General features: G+C 43.2%; 1 protein-coding gene across 1 annotated transcript; it reads left to right on the top strand.

Annotated features, from left to right (window-relative positions):
* The first annotated feature begins 649 nt into the window (after positions 1 to 649).
* On the top strand, positions 650 to 25,943 carry LOC146346949 (DGAT1/2-independent enzyme synthesizing storage lipids-like). The gene is made up of 6 exons (XM_084848067.1): positions 650 to 1,007; positions 2,461 to 2,625; positions 5,407 to 5,600; positions 9,031 to 9,091; positions 17,420 to 17,559; positions 25,839 to 25,943. The coding sequence occupies exons 1-6, from the start codon at positions 677 to 679 to the stop codon at positions 25,941 to 25,943; spliced, it is 996 nt and encodes a 331-aa protein (XP_084704193.1). The 5' UTR covers positions 650 to 676.
* The last annotated feature ends 556 nt before the right edge of the window (positions 25,944 to 26,499 follow it).

Below are 26,499 nucleotides of genomic sequence, written 5' to 3'. Positions count from 1 at the left end.
TTTTGAGTGGGAAAGGGTGGGCAGGGGAGGGTTCATCTTCCCCCTGGAGGCTATAAATACTGCAATTTAAATTATACCACCCCAAACATGCACACTCATCTACACCCTCATGTATATTAGGCAGGACCTGGCCTGATGTCCTCCGATTTAATACCAGCCTAGGATAGTTAAGACAAAGTTTAGGTTCAAGCAGAGTACACAAAACACAGTGTGTCATGGGTTATGTTCTGTGGCTTGGATCCAGACTCATGGCAGTTTTTCTGCATTTCCCATTAAATTAGGAGATAATTTATTTACACCATTACTTGGCCTGATGTAACTTTCCATCTTTGAAGTGGGTGTGCCCATGGAATGGAGGGGTTTTGGTTGAGATGTACATTTATTCACCCCAGGCACATTTTGCTACACCCTCTTTCTTGGCAACTCCACCAGCAACTTTTGCAGATGGAGTGGATTCCTGGCTGAGCTCTGGATTGGGGGATGGAAAAAGATCCAGTGGAGGGGGCTGCCACAGCCTGGTGGAGGCAACTTCCCACCATGGTGGTGGGAGAGGGAGGGCTCTGCCAAATCAGATCCATTCCAGCTGGTGGATTAGGGATGTTTGGAATGTACTATAAATCTAATACTTGTGTATTCCCTTTTTTTCCAGGGGAAAAAGTGAAGGAATTGTGTGCTCATGAACAGAATTTTATTTAGTTTGTCTTTTATTCCAAAGATGACAGCAGAAAATACCAACTCTACTTTAGTGCAAGAACCTCTAGCTTGGCTTACTTATATTTTGGAAGATTATCAAAACTATCTGGTGTATCCATTGATGATGTCAGTGATTATTATAATATTGTATTATCCCTTTGCCTTAATGGGATGCATATTTTATATCGGTAGTGTATTCTATTTCATTTGTAAATTAATTTGGAACTTACCAGAAGATTATACAAGTGAACACTGGGACAAGCCAAGGCAAATATTGGCATCTGTGTTGGATATTCTAGGAAAGATGCTGCATGGTAAGCATGAGTAGAAAAGCAAATTTTACCTGTGGCTAGCACACTACAGCTCTAATAGTTTATTTTCTGTCTGTCATTCCATAAAGACCTAAGGAGGCCTCTTAACTACTTCCTCTAGTCCTATTCCTGACTTATCTTTAGATGTGACTTCCTGTCAGATAGCCAAGGGAAAACATACAATTGGTTGGCATGGAAAGGACTAACTCAGTGATTGAAAGTAATTGAGGAAAACAATCAGATTTTTTTTCCAGGTCTCTGGATAGATTTTTCAGCTTAGAAACTCTGAAAGGGCCACATGCCACTGTTGATACATTGAGGGGAAAGTCACAAATAAGGACTGTGTACAGTCTATGTGACCAGCCAGATGACTGTCGTGTGCTGTGCACAGCATTGGTACTAGTTCCATGGGGCTCTGTGTTCAACTGCTGCCTCATAAAGTGCTGTGTGTGCATGTGTGTGTGTGTGTGTGTGTGTGTGAGGGAGAGAGAGGGGGGGGTCGGTCAGTCGGTGGAGTTCCTTATATCTTTGCCATATTGCAAATCCCGATCTTGCACAGCATCGGGTTAAAAAGGCATCTGGTTTCCCATCCATTTCCCCTCTGGTCTTTTTCAGCACAAACATGTGTGTGTCTGCTCAGGAGTAACTTCCATTGTGGTCAATGAGGCTTGTCCCCAAACTGTGCACTCCTGAGATTCCCATGAATCAAAATAGCGCATTTAGAGAGCCTTAATGTCAAAGCTTCAAAGCTTCAATTGATCACAGCAGGGCAGCGAGAACACGTTGTTCCTTTCATGACTGTTGGTGGGGGGGGAGAGCAATTTCTGTGGATACAAGGGAGGAAACCTCTCAGGATTTTATCAAAGGAGAAAAGAGGGAGAGCCTGGAGGGTGGGGAGACTCTTATTGGTTGAGCAGCCCCTACCAGTCAGATGATGTTCACTCCACCACCCCTTCCCCAAACCAAGAAGTATGTTTTGTGAAGCAACTGTGATACACTCACTTGTGGAGCGCTGAGCAGACCTAAGCTGACTCCTTGAAAAATCCAGGTAAGCCGCGACTGGCTTCTCCTTCGTCTCCTTCCATTGTCATGTAGAAACCCCCTTGGTCTCTGGGAGGAAGTCCAAAGGCAAACATTACTGAATAGTGTCAGTTCAACAGCAATTGTTAAGCTGGGTCAAGTTACCCAATAATTCCTTGTTAGCCTTCAAATAATTTCACCACTGCAGTTTTTTCAGCACAGCAATTGCAAATTTAGACATTACACATTCATTTTTAAACTTAATTGTAACTTTAGAAATTAACTTTTGATTCCTTTATATTTGAATTTCACATTAAAGGTATAACTGTTTGGCCTTCCTTATACCATCCTCTTTTCTTCTATTAAGGATATAGAAAAATATGCAATCTGCATGTACATGAAACAGTCCTGAAACCATTGCTTGTATCGTTTACAGGTAATGAGGTTTACGGAATAGAAAATCTACCAAAAGGACCAGGGATGCTTGTTTATTGCCATGGAGTCATACCGTTACACTATGTCTTTTTAATATGGAGAATCTATAAAGTCTCAGGAAGATTGTGCTATTCTGTAGTGCACCGTGTCTTTTTTTTTCTGCCAGGTAAAAACAAATCCTGTAAGTTTTGTAATAGAACTATTTTTGTTTTAATAAAAGGGACTCCCTGGATTAGGATCCTAACTTGCAATCTGGAATTTTCTAATTGCCCCTTGACGTTTTTGGAATTTTCAGTACACTGGATGTACATTACGGCTCAAAGTGTACATTGCACAGCATTCTATGTTTCTTTCCTCTCTATTTTTAAAAAGCACAGCAGCTTCACCAGGCTGGTTGGAAGCTGGGGGTGGAGAAAGGATGGATGAGGAGACAGTGCTTAACCCTTTTCTCTCTCTGGTTTCCCTTTCAATAGCATTGTTTTTTACCCTGGGGTGGCAATATGGCAAAGGTATAAGGACCCTGTCTCTCTCTCTCTCTCTCTCTCTCTCTCTCTCACACACACACACACACACACACAGAGAGAGAGAGAGAGAGAGAGAGAGAGAGAGAGAGAGTGCTTTGGGAGGACAATGTTGAGCAGAAAAGGAACAGATGGGAAATGTTTCTATCCACGAACCCTTCTTCTGTTCAGATGCAGCCTCCCCTATGCTGCTGCTGCTAAACAAAGCCAAAAAATAAATGGAGGTAAACTTCACAGAACTTCATAGAACATTTTGTTTGAGCCTATGGCTGTGCCATTAGCCAATGTGGGCTTTTGATCCAATGTTGCCAATCTTCCCAGAAAGGGGACTTAAAGAACTTAGACATTTTTTAAAAGCATCTGTTAGTACCAAACTGGAAGGTGTTGGAAAAAGTAGAATAGCACAGGCGAGTGGGGGGATTGTGGTCTGATTGTTGGGAAATGGCAGGATGTCCTCTCTGTGGCACTTTTCTCGGCATGCTAGAGCAGACCAGGAATTAACTGGAACTCTGCAATAATCCTCTCATCCATTCCTAGTGGACAGTATGTAAGGAATGAGTTGGAAGGCTCTCTGCCAGAATACTGTTCAGTTTATGTAGTCTAGGTCTTGTATACTGATACAAAATGGTAGCCAAAGCAAGAATGACAATATTACTCTTCAAACCTGGACTGCAATGAACAAGAGCCAGCTGACAATCCATCTTGGCCAATGAGGAGACTCTGGCGGTGAGGAAGAGTGACAACCTCCCTCTGCAGTACCAAGGCTATTAGCCAATTCAGAGACAGTGACTATTTTGAGTGGGCTGCCACACCAACCCAGCTGAGTGCAGCAGAGAGCCATAAGCAGCCTGAGTTGCTCTCCTCTCTACTTCTTCCAGCATAGTTGTTCAGCAAGGCTACCAAAAACAGGTCTAAGACCAGATTGAAAAGTTCATAAATAATCATTTTCATACATTTGTGCCTAGCGCTGGGCAGCAACCACCAATTCAATTGCCTTGTCCAGGAAGGAGATATTTTCAACCACTAATGGCTGTTATAACGTATGAGTTCCTGGGAAGGCTTCTTAAGGAATTACCTGACATCAGTCTCTTTCAAGGCAGATGAAATCAGTCTCAAAAATATGCATTCATAACCACCACATCTGCATTTCAGCAAGCAGACCGATGTTTTAATCCACATAATCAGGCTGCAATAACTAAAATCCATCCCACCAAAAAAGGAACAGTGTGCTGAATCAGCTCATTTATCTGCAGAACTGGGGTTATCTAATTCAGAGTGGATTGAGCAACTTTCTCTACCAAGTACTTAGCAAATACATCATAGGGCCATTGAGAGGTCCCCACCTTTCTCTACCAGTCTGGCTGAAGGAGGCCATGGCGACCCAGAAGAACTATGCTAGAAAGAACTGCAGATGTGACAGCGGTGAGGTATTGCTTTTTGGCCACTATCGTTGTCACATTATAGGTTCAAAAATGAGCTCTTGCACTCTCACACAGTTTTCTGTTCCTGTGTTCAAGCCATCTCTATAGCCAGTTCAATCTCCCCAAACAGCCACTTCAATGGCCCAAATCTCCACTAAACCAAGTACCAAGGCAGGCTCTGTTCAGAGGACGAAAGCACTTGGGACCACTGGTGCCAACCACCTGTGTCATCTCCATACCGAGAGTGTTCCTTGGGATTCAATTTTGTGGGCCAGCCATGCCAGCAGAAAAATCCCCAGTGGCTCTCAGGAATCCCTGGGATTCCATCAGTGTCTCAGGGAAACTATTCTAAGATGCCTGCTATCCCTGTGAAGGGAAAAGACTGCTGTAAGCCTTAATCTAACCAAGAAGTGATGCTGAGGTCACCCAGGATGATAAACCTGGGAGTCCTCAACACCAAATCTGGGAACATCTCTGGGAGCGCAGACAATGAGACCAAAGGGCAGCAGCAGAATCCCTAATCCTGGTGTCTCCAACATGGAGACTTCTCTTGACAGCCACCAGGATCAGTACCCCTCCTGATTTTTATTTTTGTTTGTTTGTTTCTTTCTTTCTTTCTTTCTTTTACTTAAAAGACATAAACTCAAAGGTTGGTGTGATCAAAGCAAAAGGTCAATGCCACCTTTCTTTGGGTTCAAAAGAGTTGTTTTGTGTTTTCGAGCTCATCTCATGCCTCTGCCTTGTAATTGGGTTCTTGGGCAAGTTACTTTTCTTTCAGTCTCACCTCTTTGACTTCTTGGAAACACGTGTTTCATGACTGGCTAGGCCCACTGTGGCAGCCATTCTGTGAGAGCACCCATGACACCCTCACGATTCCAAATGTGTAAAGTGACTCAAAAATATATTGACTGTCCTGTACAAACACTCCAATGTTTTGTTTTTGTCATGTTGGAAATATGACATGTATTCTATTTTCTGTTTTAAGCAAGAATCCATTTTTCGCAGGAATAAAGATGTCTTTTCGTATCAATCGTTGTTGCATTCCCACTAGAGAAAAATGTGTGGAAATTCTGAAGAAAGGGCATCTGTTGGGTGTCGCACCTGGAGGACTTCCTGAGCTTAACTATGGAGACAAGAATTATAAACTTCATTGGAATAAACGTAAAGGATTTGCTCAAGTAGCCATAGATGCAAAAGTGGTGAGTGGTTTCTCTGTGACTGTCACATTGACTGGGTTCGCATGATATGGCAACCCACCATGGGCAGCAGACATGGGGAGAAGTCATGTTGTGCAAAACCAACGCATTTTCCACAGGGTAGCTTTTTTCCCCTCAAACAAGTCAACCTGAGAATGCATGGCTTGTTTTAGGGTTGTTCATACCCATTTTTTGTAATCTGAACTCAGGAGACCAACTGTATTGTGGTTGCTGGGATTAGCTAGAGAGCTGCTTGGCGGGAGTAGCAAAAAAAACCCTGCCATTCCTCGCGATCTCACAAGTGATCTCACCTCCAGCCTTCCTCGCCAGTGACTGCCCTCCACCAATGAAAAATGGCACTTTAGGGGGACCATCATTTTTTCGACACCTTTATTATTATTTTGATCCTTTGAAAATATGCAACTGTGTTGACAATATCTTTATTATTATTTTCTCATTCTTTTGCAAGTGTACAAGAGTGCAGATTCACCTGTCCAATATGTGTAGTCTTGTCTTGTGAATTTCCTTGAATGTTGCAGCTGTCAAAGGGAGTGTCAAAGTGGAGTAGGTAACACACGAGGAAATGGACAAGACGAGGCTGCATATAGGGTAATTTGTGCCCAGTTGCCAAGGTCTGGGGGAAAATACTGCTTAGAGAAGGGAGGAACCCATTTCACAATTAGAAAAGGAAAGGTTCCTCCTGTGCAAGCACTGGGTCATTACTGACCCCTAGAGGGATGCCGCTTATGTTGATGTTTCCATGGCCGACTGTAGCGGGGTGGTTTGCCATTGCCTTCCCCAGTCATGACTACCTTTCCCCCAGCAAGCTGTGTACTCATTTCACCGACCTCAGAAGGATGGAAGGCTGAGTCACCCTGAGCCGGCTACGTGGGACCCGGCTTCCACTGGGATCGAACTCAGGTCGTGGGGAGAGTTTTGGTTGCAATACTGCCGCCTACCACTCTGCGCCACACGAGGCTCTTCACAATTGAGGAGAACCAAAAAAAGGGGGAGATAAGAGAAATCGGTGCACCAAAAAGGAGGGGACAATATCTCCAACTTGGCAATGAAAACCTCTCACTTTTAAGTGTTGATCTGACACTTGTCAGTGTCCTCCTCCCATTCAACACTTCCCCAAGTCTCCAGCAAACCCAGAAAGGGGAGAGATTGGCTCCCTCCCCTTTCATGGCTCAATTTCAGAGCACTTACTGCAGTTGTGCCCATTTCCACTCTGCTTACTGCCAAGCTTTTACATTTGCACCAGTTCCCCCTCCATTTACTTCCCAGTGATCTGAGGGGAAGGGGACCAAAACTAGGAGAAAAGATGGATTCAGCTGCAGAGGCACCTGGGATATATGCTGGCGGCAGCTAGAAAATTGTGGTGGAAGGAGGGGGAGAACAAGCTTTGGCAATATGTCTGTCGAGCATGCTGTGGGTTGTTCTGCGAACAGTCATCCCACCGTGGCTGATCCGCAAAGTGGCTTAGCATGACGCGTGAACCTGCCCATTATCTCCCTAAGCTGCGCTTCCCAAACTGCACATATTTTTTGCAGATCGTACAAGAAGTGCCCTTCTTGCCTTCCTCAAATTCTCACAAGGGGGAATCCTCTAGAAAACCACCCCAAGGAGGCCCCCCCAAAAATGACCTGGAAACTGCAGGGGCTTCTCATGGTTCCAGAGATGAATTCATGCATCTGTTTTAATATGCAGTAGGCCACTTGGGGCTCTTTTAAGCTGAAATTATGATCATCATAATGCATTTCCGTGACCATGATGCCCTTCCTTGGGAGCCAGGGCAGGTGTCATCAGTGTTCTCTCTTTGAGCACAGGGGTCCCAGCATTTGCCTAAGGATGACAGCATCTTTGGGAGGCACCGATCAGCCTTGGCAAATGTGGATAAAGGCTGTACGGCCAGAGAGTAAAAAGAAAAGAATCACGACAATTTCTTTAGATTTATCTTTAGGTTTTAAATAAAGTTAGCTAAATTTACATCCTCCTTGTATGTGGGTATTGTTGTTGTTTTGGTGGTACAATTTTGTACAGCCCTGTTAATGATCTTCTCAAATGCAGGGTGTTCCTTTTAATTCACCTCCTGTGCAGGTCCCATCCTTCAACTGAACAACTATTAACTTGTGTACTCAGGGAGGAAGCAACTTCATTCAGAACACAGAATTCTGTTTAGTGATGAGAAGGAACACTGAACTGTACCTAGTGCCTTCTCAAGTAGCCAGGGATTAATCCTTACTATATTAAATCCAGGAAACATAGCACCAATTTGAGGCCCCCAAATACATTTTTTCAACTAGAAAATGGCATTGTGACATCTGAGGAAGTGGTGTTCAGAGAATTCAGGGAGTAATGTATAGAGGAGTAGTGTATGGAAATACTGATGTGACACTCTGTGGCTATTACAATGCACAACCCACGGCCTGACCAAATTGAAGATAGCTAATGAGGATATTTTGGCAAGGGTAGTGTTTTTCAAGCCTGCTCCTCCCACATCCACATACTCACAGCTCCTATTTACTTTGGGAGGAAATCCCTCAGTGGCAGCTTCAGAGAAGGGATTTTCCTCTGCTCCACAGGAGGGGAGGAAAGGGTTAAATTTCCCCTCCATGCCTCCTGAAATCCCAACAATTATCAGTTCACCCACACCTGATGCTATTTGCATTTTTCAAACCTACATGTTAAATGCAAAGATGCATTTACATCCTGCCTAGTTTGGTACTAAGAAAAAAGCTGACAATGGTATCATTTGTAGGATGCTTCCAGAAGTGGCTTTTATACTGCCATCACCCTGCTACATTCATGAAATTTTACAAGGTGTCCAGATTATCAAGACTTCAACTCGTAACTCCCTATATTTTCCAACCTTTTCTTCCATCTTTTCTCTTATTGCAGGAACTCTGTTAAGACAGAAAAACTGTAATAGAGGCATGTTGCTTTCCTACTGGAGATGAATGGAGGGTCCTGTCCTGTCCCGTTTCCAGGGGCCAAGTCTGGTTTAGCAACCCAAGAACTGAGTGTCAGAACTAGGCCATTAAGTGTAAATATGCAGTAGCCAAGTTCAATTTGGCAAAAAGAGAACTAATAAGTCACATCTGCGGCAAAGGCAGTTTGTAGCAAGTTCTTGGGAGATAGGAGCTTTGTCTGCCATTCCCCATTCATTTCTTGAAATGACCTTCCAATATACTTAGTTGGTGACAAGACTCTAGAGAATATCTTATCAAGTCAGGGATGCTTTGACTTGGATTCCTGCATTGAGCAGGGGGTTGGACTCAATGCTCTTATAAGCCCTTTCCAACCCTACTATTCTATGATTCTATGAAGTCTCTCCTCTTCAAGTATTCCAACTTAGCATTTTGAGTTATCCACGTGGGCTGAAGCAAAAACAAAAAAAAGTTGCAATAATTTCTCTTTTGATCTCTTTTAGCCCATCATCCCTATATTTACAGAAAATCTCCAAGAGGGATATAGGACATATGGAAAGATACGTAAGTTACACTTCAGATTTTCTTGGGAGTGTGTTTTGTAGATAGTATACCTATGCACCCTTACTTAGGAGTAATCCTTGTTGAATGGGGGGAGTTAATGTCCAAGAAAAAATAGCAGGAGGTCAGGCTGTAAATATTATTGAGATGGGTAACTTCTTCCCATCCAACTAGCTTGTTTCCCAAACTTGAAGGGGTGTGTCTGAGACTCACCAGATCAAGAGAGAATACAACGGCTTTAAGGACAGACCCCATTCAGTGATAAATTTACAAATCTTTACCAAGTGTTTGGGCTTCAAGAATTAATGTATATGAGTTGTGGTCCTGAAACTTCTTTCAAGCGAAATAACAAAGTGGTACTACAAAATATATATTTATTGCTCAAACGGTATTAGATAAAATAAATCTTTGAAATGATGAAACAAGCAAAACACATGACTACATAATGTACAATTAGGCTGCCCAGAAGCATAACAGAAATTGTGGCTAGCACATTTCTTAGTAAAATTAAAGTTCTGTTCCTCTCAACTAACAAAGCAGTTATCATTAAGGACTTATAGTTACCTATCTGGCAAGCATGGTTTGCAGAGCTTAGATAATAATGTTTGGTAAGCTTCTCATTCTCCCAAGATCTCTCTGGGCAATCAGATCAAATATTTTCTTTTACAACCCTTATGTTGTTGCTGACCTCATCCTAAGTTTCAGACCTGGTCATACCACCATTCCTATTTCTCTCAACGTAGCCTGGTTTGCCATTGACACCAGTACCAGCTTGTCAGGGTTCCCCTTATGACCTTGATGCCATCAGCAACTCCTTAAGGATCTCTTGTCTCCTTAAGACTACAGTCCTATGCATGTTTAGACAGAAAAAGTCCTACAGCTATGCTGGCTGGGGAATGCTGGGAGTTGTAGGACTTTTTTCCGTCTAAATATTCATAGGATTGCACCCTAAGAATCCCACTTTCCTTTTTTAAAACTCCCCCTTCCCATTAACATGGGGTTTAAGCTGTAGACCTGGTGTGATTGGCAGTTCAGACACCTGGTGTTAACCACAACAGTTTACTGGTAAATTAAAACAAGCAAACCACAACTAAAGGTATTTACACAATAGAGCTGAGTGATACAAAAGGCATTAAGAGAAAATAAAGGTTGCAAAACTCAAGTTCCTTTACCCTAGCTGTGCTTAGACTTCTCAAGTCTGCTTCTTCCTGCTCCTTCATGCTCTGGTCTTCTGATTCTGCTCTTACTGGCTCTCTTTATATACCTTCCTCCCTGAAAACTGAAAGTACTGTTTAAAACCTGAAGAAATGAAACTACCCCTCTGAGGAATACTGCCTTCCAACAAAAAACTTCAGACCTCTTAGCCTGACCTTTTTTCCTTTGCCTCTGTAGGCCTCAAACCTTCACATCTCCCCACCCCCTTCTTTTAAAGTGGAACAATTGTTCTTAACCAAGAAGAATTGTGAAATGATCAACTTAATAGAAGGCAACAAAACAGTCTTTACTTTCAGGAAACTCCATCTGTGATAATTCTACTTACCCAGGACATGCTCAATGTTCATCTGGAATTCCTGTAACTTCCAGGACCATCTCTGGAGCTTTGAGTTGGTATTTAGCATAGTCTGTATCCATTGCAAGGCATGGTGATCAGTCCATAAGGTGAATTCCTGTCCAAAAACATGGGAGTTTGACCTTGTTTAGAGCCCACATCACTGCCAAACATTCTTTCTGGATGGTGCACAAGTTTCTTTTTCTTGGCCAGAGTTTCCAACTCAGGTAGACTACTGAGTGTTTGACAGAGTCATGTTCCTGTAGCGATACAGCTCCAATGCCAGTTTCCGAAGCATCCATGGCTACAATAAATGTCTTTCCAAAGTCAGGTACCTTTAAAACTGCCCTTGAAATTAAAATGTCCTTGAGTTTGTCAAATGCTTCCTGAAACTTGGCAGTCCACACAATCTTATCAAGTTTACATTTCTTTGTTAAATCAGACAAAGAACCAGCAATTTCACCAAAGTGGGGTACAAATTTCCTATAATACCCAGCAAATCCCAAGCATGTTCTAACCTGTTCCTTAGTTTGGGGTATGTCCCAGATTTTAATAGCTTCAGCCTTGTCCCATAGAGGTATTATATGGCCATGTCGCACCTGGTGTCTTAAGTACGCTACTTCAGGCATGCCAAATTGCCCTTTGCTCAGTTTTACTGTGAGACCAGCATCACTTATAGCCCTTATCACAGTTCTTAAGTGAGCCAAGTGGTCTTCCACACTTTGGCTAAATATGGTGATGTCATCAATAAACGCAACTGCGAATTCCCAAGCAGCTTTGAGCTTGTCTTTGTGCAGGGGAAGAAAGATCATTACTTGATCCCGCCCCTCAAATACTCTGGAGCATGCAGTTGGATCATACCAGTGCACCTCCTGGGCCATTGTTACATTTGTTTGAACCAGTTTACAGAGAGTATCTAAGGTTTGTCTGAGATTCAGCACATAGTCCACCACAGAAGTTTTGTTTTCCAGCAGTTTACATTCCCAGTTTTCTCTTAAGAGATCAAGAGGGCCTCTGACTCTTCTGCCATACAATAGCTCAAAGGGTGAGAATCCTCTTAATTCCTGGGGAACCTCTCTATAAGCAAAGAGTAGGTGTTGCAGTTTGTCATCCCGGTCATTAGGGTGCGTGTCTACATAAGTGCTAATCATTCCCTTAAGGGTGGAATTAAATCTCTCGACCACTCCATTGCATTGGGTGTGGTAAGCAGTAGTTTTCAAGGGTTTCACCATACAACACTTTCACAGATGTTCCATTACCTCAGAGAGAAAATTTGTTCCACAATCTGTCAAGAATCTCTGAGAGAAATCCTCTTCTAAAACAAATCCCCAGCAAAGGCTCAGCTACAGACTGGGCATCTATAGAGGCCAGTGCCTGTTTCTGGGTACCTTGTGGCAAAATCTATCACCATGAGGATGTATTTTTTTCTTCTGCATGTGGCTTTATTGAAGGGGCCCACTATATCCATTCCCACTCTGAAAAAAAAGCCTCTCCTATGAGAGGCAGATGTTTCAATGGATCTTTACCTTGGTGCCCTGCTTTCCTCAGACACTACAGGTTCCACAAGACCTGAAATACTCAGCTACCTGGCCAGGAGAAATTTGCAACTAACCTTTGTTTAGTCTTGTTTTTTCCCAGATGTCCTGCACATGGCACATCATGGGCTAGTTCCAATGAGTTTAGCCAGAATTTTTCAGGTACCACCAGTTGCTTTAGGGGCTCCCAGTTTAGCTCTTTGGTTTTTGGCAACCAGAGTCTATACAGTAACTCTTTGTTCCAAATAACTTTCTCCTCAGAAATGGGCACATCTTGAGGGAGAGCAATTCTTTGTAAAGGTTCCAGATTTGGATCACTGAGCACTTCCTGCTTGAACTCCTCCATTCCTCCTAAGACAGAAATCAGGGTCTCTAGAACCTTCTGCTCTGCAGTACCACTTGCCTCAGTTACTTGACTGGGTAAGAGTCTGCCTACTCTTGCCTCTTCCTGGGGAGGTTCTGGGGTTTGGTTTAATCCCTCAGGGATCAATAAAGGTCATATTTCTGGTTCTTTTCTTTTCTCCAGAATAATTGGAGCCAGTGTGGTGTAGTGGCTAGAGTGTTGGACTGTGAGTCGGGAGATCTAGTCCCCACTCAGCCATGGAAGCTCGCTGGGTGACTTTGGGCCAGTGACAGACTCTCAGCCCAACCCACCTCACAGGGTGGTTGTTGTGAGGATAAAATGGAGGAGGAGGATTACGTACACCGCCTTGAGTTCCTTAAGGAGGAAAAAAGGTGGGATATAAATGTAATAAATAAATAAATTCCCTGGCCCTCCCCTGGAGCGTCCTCCACCCCTTTGCTTTTCACGGTGAGTCACCACACATATTTGAGCATCTGGATCCATTACAACTTTTCCTACAATGATAGCAACAAACTAGGCCTAAGGTTCCATCACACAAACCCTGTGCATGCAACCCTCACCATCCCCTCCATTCTATTGATAACCTTGCCACTGGGACTTCAAAAGATGGGCCCTTTACTCCCTGAATTGAACTTCCATGTATCTTCCATGTATCTGACACTAGATCTTCAGGTGACACCAAATCAGCTTGGATTAAAGAACAATTTGCTCCTGAGTCTAGCCCAGCAATAATAGTTTTATCCGTAACATAACAGGTTCTTTAAGCTGTTTAGTAACCTCTTCACATTAAGAGATCACAAACCCAAAATGATAGGACTGTTTCACATTTGCTACACCTTTGGGGCTTGTTTTGTTCCTGTTTGGCAACACCCAGTTTAGCAGGTAAAAGGGTTTGTAACCTGGGGCAATTGCTCCTGATATGGCCTGTCTGGGCCATGAATAGCAGGCTCTATCCTTGGGGTAAGAAGAACCATTTGGAGGTTTTTTAAAATTCCTTCTTGACTAGGGTTTCTCCCTTTCCCCCCTTTCCTTTTCAGACTCCAACCTTGGGCCCAAACCTTCCCAGCTTTCAATCAATTTGTCAGCATTTCAGCAGCTTGGCTTTTGTAATCAGGATCTTTATCCTTAACCTTCAGCTTTATTTTCCTGGGTAACTGAAAATAAAACTGATCCAGAGCCATTAATTCTAGCACTTTCCCCCTTGTATCAGCTTTCACTTCCTCTACCCAATTCAGTAGATTTTTAGTTTTGCTCCAAATTCTACCATAGCGTTACCAGGCTCAAGGGCTAACATTCTGAACTTTTTAAATAAAGTCTCAGGACCCACCCTAAACTTTTTAAACACCGTTTCTTTATACTGAGCTTATATATTCTTTTTATACACCGTTTCTTTTAACAGCCCCACCCTCTGGCATGCTATCAGCTGTGTAGTGGTGGCAGGTCATGCTGAGGCTTTGCTCCAGCACTTTTTTTGAAGCCAGCCCCCAGCCGGGTTGCAGTCTGCTAGGGAAGGAGGAGGGAGCGGAGGGAGTGCAGGCAGCTGCCTCTGGTCTTCTACGCAGAGCTGGCCAGACAAAGGGAGCAAGCGAGAGAGGGAGCCTGAAGGAGCTGTGTGGCCTCCTCTCTGCCCCCCTTCTCCTCCTCAGCTCTTGGCTTCTCCGCCCATCCCTACTCCATGCCTGCGTGCCCGGTGCTGCCCTCGTCACCAGCAACAGGGCTGCTGCTGACCATGGCAGCAGCAGTAGATGGGGGGGTGCTGCCACCGTTATTTACTTATGGGGCAGGACAGGTGGCTGGTTTGTGCCAGTTTTTAGGATTTATCACAATCCTATGCATGTTTACTCAGACGTCAGTCCCACTATGTTCAATTGGGCTTTCTCCCAGGTAAGTGTGCATTGGGCTGCAGCTGCCTTCCCAAGATCTCTGTAAATTTATTTTGAAATAACCACCCATTGGATTGCACTGTTAATTCTTGAACATTAATTCTACAGTAAGCAGAATTGCCAAATACAATCTGCTCTGTCAGCTTCACTTCTTGGTACAAGGTTGGCATGTACCTGGGCAAACAAACCCTGGTGGAGGGAAGGGAAACAGAAAAAAAATCAGTTGGGGGGAGAGGAGAAAGAAGGTGTGTGTGTGTGTGTTTCAATCCAGCTGGGTGTGTGGACGTTTCTGTTGCGGGATGGGAGAGATATAATGAAGGAGCTTAGGGAAGGCTAGTGGGTAATGTTGGGGCGCTAAGGGAGTGTGCAAGGGGGCTGCTTAAATGAGAAGGGATCTGTCCATGAGGGCTGAGTTGAGAGGGTGAAGCTTCCATATTTTGAAAACCTAAAATGTTTGTGGGTGAGTGAGTGAGTGCGTGAGTGAGTGAATAAGATTAACACCCCTGCATTTTTTCTCAGACATCCAATTGAAATACCGCCGCCTTACTCTCAGCTGCACTGTCTTTGGATCCCCGTTGAAGGCGGTATATCTTACAAGGTTGTAAATCTTAGAAGGGAGCGTGGCTGTGGCTGTCACGAAGGGACCCTACACTTCTGAATTAGCCACTACACTGCTGCATGCTATTATAGATCTCTGCCAGCTCCCCTTTTATTAAATTAGGCACAAACGTCACATATTCACTCTCCTGTAGTCCCCACCTCTGCACTGCCTGTTCAAAGGTGGTCAGGAACAGCTGAGGGTCTTCTCCTTGGGGTGGCCTCCTGGGTGAAGCCCTTGGGGATGACCCCGGTTGGCTGCTCCTGTCTCAGCTATGCCATCTTTTCTTCATGTCTGCATTGGTCCTCCTGACGTCTGCATTGCTCCTCTTGCAGATTTTCCTTATGTCTGTGTTTTTCTTCTTGGGCTTCCAGTTGCTCAGCCTGCAGCTGGATCCATTCCCACTACAGCTTGTTTTCCTCCTCCTTCTGCTTAGCTAACACCTGCAGTTCCATTTCTTTGAGCTCCTATTCGTTTGCTTAGAGCTCAGCATGGGGCCTCCATACTCTAGTTGCTGCATGTGTAATCAGCATTACTTTAAGCTCTCCCACTGTTTCTTCTTCCCATTGCAAATTGCCCTTTTTGCATTGCTCAATCAGAACAGTTTTGTTCATAGACAGATACTGGCTCATCTCACTAGCCTATCTGTTCCCTAACCTGCAGACCCGAAAATAAAATACACTGCCGTTGTCAGTTGTATTGGTATAACCCAAAATATTTTTAAGTGCCAAATTAACCTTTGTTAGAATCCCACCACTACCACCATATGCCAGGGTTCCCCTTCTGACCTGGATCCCCTGAGCAATTCCTTAAGTATCTCTTGCCTCCTTAAGAGTCTCACCTTCTTTTAAACTTCTCCTTCCCAGTAGCATTGGGTTTAGGCTGTAGACATGGGGTGATTGGCAGCTGAGACACCTGGTGTTAACCACAACGGTTTACTGGTAAATTAAAGCAAGCACATCACAACTAAAGGTATTTATGCAATACAGCTGAGTGATACAAAAGGCATTAAGGGAAAATAAAAGTTGTTGTCCTTAGACTTCTCCAGGCTGCTTCTTCCTGCTCCTTCTTCCTGCTCTGGTCTTCTGATTCTGCTCTTACTGGCGGTCTCGCTCTCTTTACATACCTTCTTCCCTTAAAACCAGAAGTACTGTTTCAAACCTGAAGAAATGGAACTGAACTGGGGAAATGAAACTACTCCTCTCAGGGATACACCCGTCCAACAAAAAACTCCAAGCCTCTAAGCCTGACTTTTTTTTTCTTTCCCTCTGTAGGCCTAAAATCTTCACACATGTAGATGAAGGTATCTCCACTAAGCTACAGGCACAATCCTACTGGGATAGTTTGCCTCCTCTGAAGTCAGAGGTAGCTGACTATCCTATGCAGGACAGGTAGAGCACAGGGGGGATCCTCTCTTTCCCTCTCTGCTTGCCCTGCTTTTGTGGTTAGATGGCCAATTTTGGCTGTCTAGGCAGGGTGCATTGGAAGAGGAAGGTGTGAGGTTGCATGGTGCATAGGAAGCCAGGTAAGCGGCTTCCTCAGTCTCCTCCCCTTCCCACCCCTAGGAACGCTTCCTATTCACCCACTCCATGCTCTGTTTCTGAGCACGGAGAACAGCAAGAAAGGCGCCGCCTATGAGGGGGCTGGGGAGGGGGTGGGGAGCACAGTTCCTGGCAACTGCAGTCAGAGCACTGGCTCCAACCTCGGTTCCTGGGTACCAAGAAATCCTATGGCCTTCTAAGCACTGTCTAGTGGCCATAGAATTGCTCTCTAAGCAGCTTTCTGGTTTCAGTGCTTAACTAAGCCACTTGTGGCAACCTTGCTCCATTTCCAAGAACGTTGTCCCTTATTTTCAAGAATACATTCCATTACTCACAGTTATCTTACCCCACACTGAGAGAATTACTTGCATCTATTACTAATCACTTACAGTTAGGTACACAGATAATTAGGAATAGCACTCCTATGGAATACAATGAGTTCTTAACAATATATGTTGCATTCATACTCTGTGACATTATTAAATCTAGTTTATGCACATAGAAATTTGGTAGGCTTTCATATCTATTCTGAAAGCTGATTAAAGAGTGGTACATATGGGGTTTCTCCTACTTTTTTTTAATATGGAGCATGGCAATGGATGTGATGCAAAACTTTACATGTTCTCAGAGGCTTTCCATACATTTCTCTGAAGGGAAATACCGGTGAATGCATCAGTGTTCATGCTTTCTATACACAGAGCTTCTAGGTTGTAGCCACGATATATGTGACGACTCATACGAATTTTCTCAAATTTTTCATAACAGATGCTACATGTGTGAGCAAAGCCCCAGCTAATTTTAAGAAGACTCTCTGTAGTCTGTCAATAAGTTATGCCAAGTTTATCTTAATTTCATATACAGGTCTAATGAGATGGCTTAATGAAAAAACTGGGGTTATAATCTTTCCGACATATGGATTCTTACCAGTCAAATTTCGGACACATATTGGACAACCAATTCCATATGACCCAGATATAACTGCTGAAGAACTAGCTGAAAAAGTAAGTGCTCTAAGATTCAGGGAAACCATGAGGAGGGGATTATATGAGAGTTGGGGTTAATAATCACCAACATTTTAATCACTTATCATATGAAATCATTTTAATCATTTATCATTATCATATTTAATCATTTATCATATCATACTAAAAATGAATTCAAATTCTCTAGTGCCTATCAGGTTAGAATCACCCAAAAATAAGATAGTAGTTTCTACACTCGCATAGGACTCCCTGGGTACACAGAAGTATGTAAGTTTGTAAATAAGAAGATACATACATTTGAACCTCTTCCCACCCACCCTCAATGGCTGGACAAACAGCTGTGAGCTTGCAGGGTATACAGAATATTGAACTGTATATTGAGGGGTGTTAATGAGTGTCCTCTCTGACCATGTATATGCCCATCCACACATTCATACACACACACATTTAAGTCAGCAATCCTATGGGCCTTAGATAGCATCTTGGGTGCCATAGCACATTTCGGATTCCCAGGAGTCCAAGCTCCCCACATCTTTGCCCTCTCCCTTGCAGCTGGTACAGAGTGAACTATGCTGGCTGCCTCTTTGAGGTTGCAGAAGCAACCTCGGAGAGGAGGGAAAAGGGGCATTCCTGGGGGAGGGGACCGGGGAGGCCGGCTTACAAGGAATCCTCCGGCCTACACAGTCTCCTTCTCTCCCCTCCCAACGCCTCAACTAGATGGCCAAAAAAGCCCCTCTAGTTGAAATGCAGAGTGGGGAGGAGTATGGGGGTGAAGACTGGATGGCCATAAGCCTGCAAATTTGGAGGCTTACAGCCATTCCCATAGGATTGCAGCCTGAGAAACTTTTAACATTGGTCACTCCACATTTAGGCAGACATGTCCCCGGTGAGCACACACATATGCAGATCTATTTCAAAGCAAGGAAGTTAAGTCGCACTCAAAGTGTCAAAATGATTAATCACAAGGAATTAGACTGTTGCAATAATCATAGTAAGTCACTTGTATGAATTCGAACATGGATTCAATCAGTTCATATGACATGAACATCCCTAGTTATATTAACCAAGTAAAGCATAGAGCATAAGACAACTGTTGATGCATAGAGTCTGAAATATGGGGGAAATAGCTCAAAAAATCCTTTCTGTGTCTGAATCGAAGGCTGTTAAGCATGGAAAACCAGGCTGCAGACATGCATGGTGAGTTCAGGTTTGAAAGCGGCTGGCTGTGATTTTGGGAAGTTGCAAGGGTGGGATTCCTTTGATTCCTAGGAGCTCTAAAGCTGACTGGGAGGTTGAAAGAGAGAGAGAGAGAGAGAGACAGACAGACAGACAGACAGACAGGGAAGGGGGTTGCATGTTGGGAGAAAAAGGTTTGGGGTGTTTCTGGAAGTTTGTCTCTGATGGCGGTGCTGCATCAAAGCTAAGCTCTGTACCATGTACGGATGTTTCTAGCATCTTGTACACAGTCCACTTCCTCCAGCTTCCTCTTAGGAAAGCAGGCTCAGACTCATTGCTCCACCACAGGCATCCCTTTCTGAAAATGAGTGTGTCACTCAACTGTTCTCAAAGAATTGGCTGATCCCGTCGACATAAAGAAGAAGCATTGAGAAGTGGGATGAAACAAAAGGAGGGCTTCTGGCCATAGAATAGTAGGGTTGGAAGGGGCCTAGAAGACCATCAAGTCCAACCCCTTGCTTAATGCAGGAATCCAAATTAAAGCATCCCTGACAAGTGGCTGTCCAGCTTCATCTTGAATGCCTCCAGTGTGGGGGAGCCCACCACCTCCCTAGGTAATTGGTTCCATTGTTGTGTTGCTCTAACAGTCAGGACGTTTCTCCTGATGTTCAGCCAGAATCTGGCTTCCTGTAACTTGAGCCCATTATTCTGTGTCCTGCACTCTGGGATGATCAAGAAGAGATCCTGGCCTTCCTCTCTGTGACGACCTTTCAAGTACTTGAAGAGCGCTATCATATCTCCCCTCAGTCTTCTCTTCTTGAGGCTAAACATGCCCAGTTCTTTCAGTTTCTCCTCAGAGGGCTTTGTTTCCAGTCCCCTGATCATCTTCGTTGCCCTCCTCTGAACTCTCTCCAGTTTGTCTGCATCTTTCTTAAAGTGCGGTGCCCAGAACTGGACACAGTACTCCATATGAGACCTAAACGGTGCTGAGTAGAGGGGAACTAGTAATTCATGGGATTTGGAAGCTTGTTGTTCAGTCATTAAGGCGTGGCTGACTCTTTGTGACCCCATGGACCATAGCACGCCAGGCCTTCCTGTCCTGCGCTCTCTCCCGGAGTGTGCTCAAGTCCATATTCATTGCATCCGTGATGCTATCTAGCCATCTCATCCTCTGCCGTCCCCTTCTCCTGTTGCCTTCAATCTTTCCCAGCATCAGGGTCTTTTCCAGTGACTTCTCTCTTCGCATGAGGTGGCCAAAATATTTGAGCTTCAGCTTCACTATCTGTCCTTCAAATGAGCACTCAGGGTTGATTTCCTTTAGGATGGACTGATTTGACCTCCTTGCAGTCCAGGGGACTCATAGGAGTCTTCTCCAGCACCACAGTTCGAAAGCATCAATTCTTCGGCGCTCAGCCTTCCTTATAGTCCAGCTCTCACAGCCATACGTTGCTACTGGGAAAACTATAGCTTTGATTATACAGACCTTTGTTGGCAAGGTGATGTCTCTGCTTCTTACTATGCTGTCTAGGTTTGCCATAGCTTTCCTCCCAAGGAGCAAGCGTCTTTTAATGTGATGGCTACAGTCACAGTCTGCGGTGATCCTGGAGCCCAAGAAAATAAAATCTGTCACTGCTTCCATTTCTTCCCCTTCTAGATGCCAGGAAGTGATGGGGCCAGATGCCATGATCTTAATTTTTTTAATGCTGAGTTTCAGACCAGCTTTTGCACTCTCCACTTTCACCCTCAACAAGAGGCCCTTTAGATCCTCTTTGCTTTCTGCCTTTAGGGTGGTATCATCTGCATATCAGAGGTTGTTGATAATTCTCCCAGCAACCTTAATTCCGACCTGTGATTCATCCAACCCGGCGATTCTCATGATGTACTCTGCATATAAATTAAATAAGCAAGGTGACAATATACAACCTTGTCGTGCTCCTTTCCCAATTTTGAACCAATCGGTTGTTCCAAGTCCGGTTCTTACTGTTGCTTCTTGACCCTCGTACAGGTTTCTCAGGAGACAGGTAAGGTAGCCTGGTACTCCCATCACTTTAAGAATTTGCCACAGTTTGTTGTGATCCACACAATCAAAGGCTTTAGCGTAGTCAATGAAGCAGAAATAGATGTTTTTCTGGAATTCTCTTGCTTTCTCCATGATCCAGCGTATGTTGGCAATTTGATCTCTAGTTCCCCTGCCTCTTCGAAACCCAGCTTGTACTTCCGGTAGTTCTCGGTTCACATACTGCTGAAGCCTAGCTTGTAGGATTTTGAGCATAACCTTGTTGGCATGCGAAATGAGCGCAATTGTACGGTAGTTTGAACACTCTTTGGCATTGCCCTTCTTTGGAATTGGAATGTAAACTGACCTTTTCCAGTCTCGTGGCCACTGTTGAGTGTTCCAGATTTGTTGGCATATTGAGTGCAGCACTTTAACAGCATGATCTTTTAGGATTTTAAATAGCTCAGCTGGAATACTGTCATCTCCGCTAGCTTTATTGTTGATAATGCTTCCTAAGGCTCACTTGACTTCACTCTCTAGGATGTCCAGCTCAAGTTCAGTGACCGCACTATCATGACTATCAGGGACATTAGGATCGTTCCTGTATAGTTCTTCTGTGTATTCTTGCCACCTCTTCTTAATCTCATCTGCTTCTGTTAGGTCCTTGCCTTCTTTGTCCTTTATCATGCCTGTCTTTGCACAAAACGTTCCCTTGAGATCTCCAATTTTCTTGAAGAGATCTCTAGTCTTTCCCATTCTATTGTTTTTCTCGATTTCTTTGCATTGTTCATTTAAGAAGGCCTTCTTGTCTCTCCTTGCTATTCTCTGGAACTCTGCATTCAGCTGGATATATCTTCCCCTTTCTCCCTTGCTTTTCGCTTCCCTTCTTTCTTCAGCTACTTGTAAAGCCTCATCAGACAGCCACTTTGCTTTCTTGCATTTCTTTTTCTTGGGGATGGATTTCGTTGCTACCTCCGTCCCTAGTTGCTCAGGCACTCTGTCTATCAGGTCTAATCCCTGAAATCTATTCCTCACCTCCACTGTATATTCATAAGGGATATGATTGGGGTCATACCTGAATGGTTTAGTGGTTTTCTCTACGTTCTTCAATTTAAGCCAAAATTTTGCAATAAGAAGCTCATAATCTGAGCCACAGTCAGCTCCAGGTCTTGTTTTTACTGACAGTATAGAGCTTCTCCATCTTTGGCTGCAAAGTACATAATCAATCTGATTTCGATATTGACCATCTGGTGATGTCCATGTGTAGAGTCCCTCTTGTGCTGTTGGAAAAGAGTGTTTGCTATGATCAGCGTGTTCTCTTGGCAAAACTCTATTAACTACTTCTATTAATGCAACCCAAAATAGCATTTGCCTTTTTTGCAGCCACATCAAATTGTTGGCTCATATTCAGCTTGTGATCTACAACAATTCCAAGATCCTTCTGACCTGTAGTATTGTTGAGCCAAGTATCGCACATTTTGTAACTGTTAACCAAACTGTTAAATTTGGTTTCTTTTTCCTAGGTGCAGAACTTGGCATTTATCCCTATTAAATTTCATTCTGTTGTTTTCAGACCAGCGCTGGAGCCTATCAAGATGGTTTTGAATTTTGTTTCTGTCTTCCAGGGTATTAGCTGTCCCATCCAATTTTGTGTCATCTGCAAATTTAATAAGCATTCCCTGCACCTCCTCCTCCAAGTCATTAATAAAAATGTTGAAGAGCACTGGGCCCAGGACTGAGCCCTGAGGTATCCCGCTCATTACCTCTCCCCGATTTGAGAAGGTCCCATTGATAAGCACTCTTTGAGTCCGATTCTGTAGCCAACTGTGGATCCACCTGAGAGTTGTTTCATCTAGCCCACTTTGAGCTAGTTTGCTCATCAGGATATCATGGGGCACTTTGTCGAAAGCTTTGCTGAAGTCAAGGTATATTATGTCCACAGCATTCCCACAGTCCACAAAGCAGACCAAATATCCACATATAAGTCCATCTGCAAATTATGCCTACAGACCACTCTTTCAAATGTTGCTAGTGTTGTTAAGTCTTCAGTCCACTATGTTATAGGTAGGGATGTTGGAGAATTCTGCAATAACTATTTGTACAATAACTTCCTCCCAAAAGGAGGCGGCCATTGGGCATTTCCAAAATATATGAATAAAAGAAGCATTAACCTCCAACAATTAGCCAAATTTGACAAGCCTTTACTAAAAAGACATTGTGGCATCCAATAGACTCCAAACAAAAGTTTTTGCTGAATAAGGCATAACCGAAGATCCTTTGAAATGCCTGATACAGACGCCAAAACAGCAGTCCATTGATTAAGCAAAATAGAACGTTCCAATTTCCTGTTCCATTCCTGCTGTAAACCAATTGTATCATATTTATTCATTGATAATAAATGTTTATAAATATGAATTGTAGGTTGATATATCTGATCAGCTTCAATAAGCATTTCCAGTAGAGAAGGATATTCCAAGGCAGTAAAAGCAGCAGGACCAAATCTAGTAGATACCAACAAATGTTTCAACTGCAAGTAAAGTTGAAAATACCAAAAACTCATCATCAGCCCCCACTACTTGATCTAGAGTAAGGATCATTTATCTGTCCAGGTCCACCATAAAAACATTTTCTTGCCAATTCTTAAATCTGGATTTCCCCATAAAGTCAATTTAGCATGGGAAAATGGATCAAACTGTAATTGACGTGACATTATGCACCAAACTTTCCTAACTGCCAAAATTGTGGGAGGAGCTCTGTCTACCTTAATATGCCAAGAACCTAATGCCATCCATTTAGAGAGAGGCTCCAGTAGGGATGTATGGAACAACCGAGTGGTTCAAAATTGGGAAAGGAGTACGACAAGGCTGCATATTGTCACCCTGCTTATTTAACTTATATGCAGAGTACATCGTGAGAAACGCCGGGTTGGATGAATCACAGGTTGGAATTAAGATTGCTGGGAGAATTATCAACAACCTAATAGTCTAAAGCAATTATGGTGAACTGGTGAAATAAAAGTATACTCTCTATCAACAGGATGTAAAATTCTCCAAGCATCATTGAACCATATTCCATCATATAAGCCTGACGTGCCAGTCTCTCCACAGACTGAGTCTTGGGAGAAGGTGTGCTCCTATCTAACAAAGGATCTAAGACCTCGTTAAAGTCCCCACCCACAATCAAATAATCATAGGTAATATCAACCAGTTTAGTAAAACAATCATGAAACATAGCCGGAGAATCAATATTCGGCCCATATACATTGATCATAACAATTAATTTGCCCATATACCTTCCTGTCAAAATCAAAAAACTCCCCTCATTATCAAAAATCACCTGTTGAACTGAGATAGAAAGTCGCGTATGAATTAAAATCGCAACCCCTTTGCACCGTGTTGAAGTGTCTGTGACATAGGCCTCTCCAACCCAGTCCTTTTGCAACATCTGCCGATCTGCAGCCATCAAATGAGTTCCTTGTAAGAAAGCCATGTCAACACTAAGCTCTTTTAACTTGGTAAGAACTCTTTTCTGTTTCTTTATATTTCACAGCCCCTTGACATTCCATGAAGTCACATTAAACATGGAAAAAACAAAAGCAAATTGTTTGCCCCTCAGCCCAAACACATCTTTCTAAATTTACAATGACTAAATTTATATACCATAATTGGTATATAAATTATATACCAATTAATGTTAATTAAATCCTTAATTTACATGTAGGACTAAGCATTTCCGACATCATCAAGATAGTTCTTGTTACGTAGAAACTGAGAAAAAAAATAAAATTATTCCAAAATATGAACAAAAGTTGAAAATAAAAAACAAAATAAAAATAAAACTCAAATAATCCAGTTTGTGTCCACATACCCTAAAGAAGTGCCAAAAAAAACCCTAACAGCCCCAAACAAAACAAAACAAAACATTAACAAAAACAGAAACAAAAAATAAAAACTTTTGCCTTCCCTTTTGACTGACGTGTAACCGCAATGCTCAGCTTGGCCCCTCCCACATATTGAATACATACACAGAGCAAAATTGCAAACATACTGATTTAACCAACGAGAAGTAGTAGTAGTAATTTTAAAAAAATTAAAAAGCCAATTTGAGTCTCCTGACAGCTTGAGGACAGAGTAAAGTATTGGACCTGAGGTAAAGGTTGTGGTGGCATTCTTACTGTGTGTGGGGGAAGGTGTTGCCCTCTGTGGAAAAGGCCTTATAGAAGAGGTAATATCACTGGTAATAGGCAAGACAGGGGTGCCACACCTGTGTAACTATTCTGGGACCAAGTATCCTGTCATCAACCAACCTCTTTCCCCACACCATTCCTCCCACTATACAGCTATAAAATATTCCCATTCAGGACTGAGTGCTGGATTTGGCCCCAGAGCCTGAGTTGCCCCCTCACTGATCTCAAACATGTACAGCCTCAACTGATGAAGACGAAAAGGAGAAATGCAGCTGTGTATCATCAGCATACTGATGGCAATGCAATCCAGAACTCTGGGTGACCCACTCAGCCATTTCATGTAGATGTTAAATAGTATGGTGGACAAAACCGACCCCTGTGGAACCCCATACTAGAGAAGCCACAGAATCAAGCAATATCCTTCAAGCACCACTTTAGGTGACCTTCGAAGTAGGGATGAAACCAATTCAAGTACTCCGCCCTCCCAGGTCAGACAGTCATCCCAGAACAATATCATGGTAGATGATGCTGAAAGACCCTGAGAAATCAAGGAGAACCAACAGGGTCACACTTCCCCTGTCTCTCACCTGACAGAGGTCATCATACAGGGTGATCAAAGCTGTTTCTGTGTCAAAACCCCACTTGAACCAAGACTCATATGGATCCAGATAATCCATCTCATCCAAGAGCATCTGGAGCTGATGTTGAGTGAAGACAGAGAGAAAGGAAATGATTGTCACCTTCTGCCAGTACACAACAGCCGATAGTGGCATGATTTCTCCAACATAGGTGAAAGTTGGAGGAGAATGCTAAATTGTAATGATGGGAAAATGGGAAGTTTAAATGCCTTGTTAAACTTATGTCCTCTTTTATGGCAAGGCCTGAAGTATACCTTTGATTCTAAATCTATGGTTTTCTTTTTCCCTTTCCTCCTAACAGACAAAAATTGCAATCGAAGCATTGCGAGACAAACACCAGAAAATACCAGGAAATATACTGAGAGCTCTTTGGGAACGCCTTGAGAAGCAACACAAAGATGAATAGGGTGAATAATGACCTGCATGGATATGATATCTCTGTAGTGATCCTTCCAAACAACTTTATATGGATTTGGATGGATTCCAGAGAGCTTTGGGGGTTTTCTTGCTGGTATGGCTGGTGTGCCTGTTGAAGCCTTAGTGACTGTGGAATGCAGAAATGACTAGGAGGTTTTCTACATGAGGCCTTTGTTGTGTGCTCATCATTCCTTACTTACAGGTGTTTATGGGGTTTTTAGACAACTATGTGACCGTCCAGTTTAGCTTTTGTTTGCAAATAGCACTTTCTGCGAGCTTTGTTAGAGCAGGGAAAATGGGGTATTATTTCTGATGGCAAAAGAAAGGGTGATTTCCTGTTCTGTATTTGCACTATTCCACTATACCACAATGCCACCTAGAGTTTATGTAATGTAACAGCAGTAAAGGAAACACTCTTAGTGTAGTGCTTGGATCTCAGTTTTGTGAAGAAATTGAAAGTTGATGCAGAGGATTAACAGCCTCATGTAGAAAAGCCAACGATAGTTCACATGATTGCTCCCAAGCATCCTCTCCCTCTGAGCAGA

Source organism: Heloderma suspectum, chromosome 4, assembly GCF_057233095.1.
Source record: "Heloderma suspectum isolate Gila_16-S chromosome 4, 16-S_ref, whole genome shotgun sequence".
Lineage (NCBI taxonomy): Eukaryota > Metazoa > Chordata > Lepidosauria > Squamata > Helodermatidae > Heloderma > Heloderma suspectum.
Note: the sequence above shows the minus strand (reverse complement) of the source record. Positions and strands in the feature narration are given on the sequence as shown.

What these genes read in the sequence shown, in the direction of transcription:
- LOC146346949 (XM_084848067.1), top strand. Translation starts at nt 677, where the DNA reads ATGAACAGAATTTTATTTAGTTTGTCTTTTATTCCAAAGATGACAGCA. An exon ending in TCTAGGAAAGATGCTGCATG is followed by an intron (nt 1,008 to 2,460) that starts GTAAGCATGAGT and finishes TATCGTTTACAG; the next exon opens with GTAATGAGGTTTACGGAATA. An exon ending in TAGCCATAGATGCAAAAGTG is followed by an intron (nt 5,601 to 9,030) that starts GTGAGTGGTTTC and finishes GATCTCTTTTAG; the next exon opens with CCCATCATCCCTATATTTAC.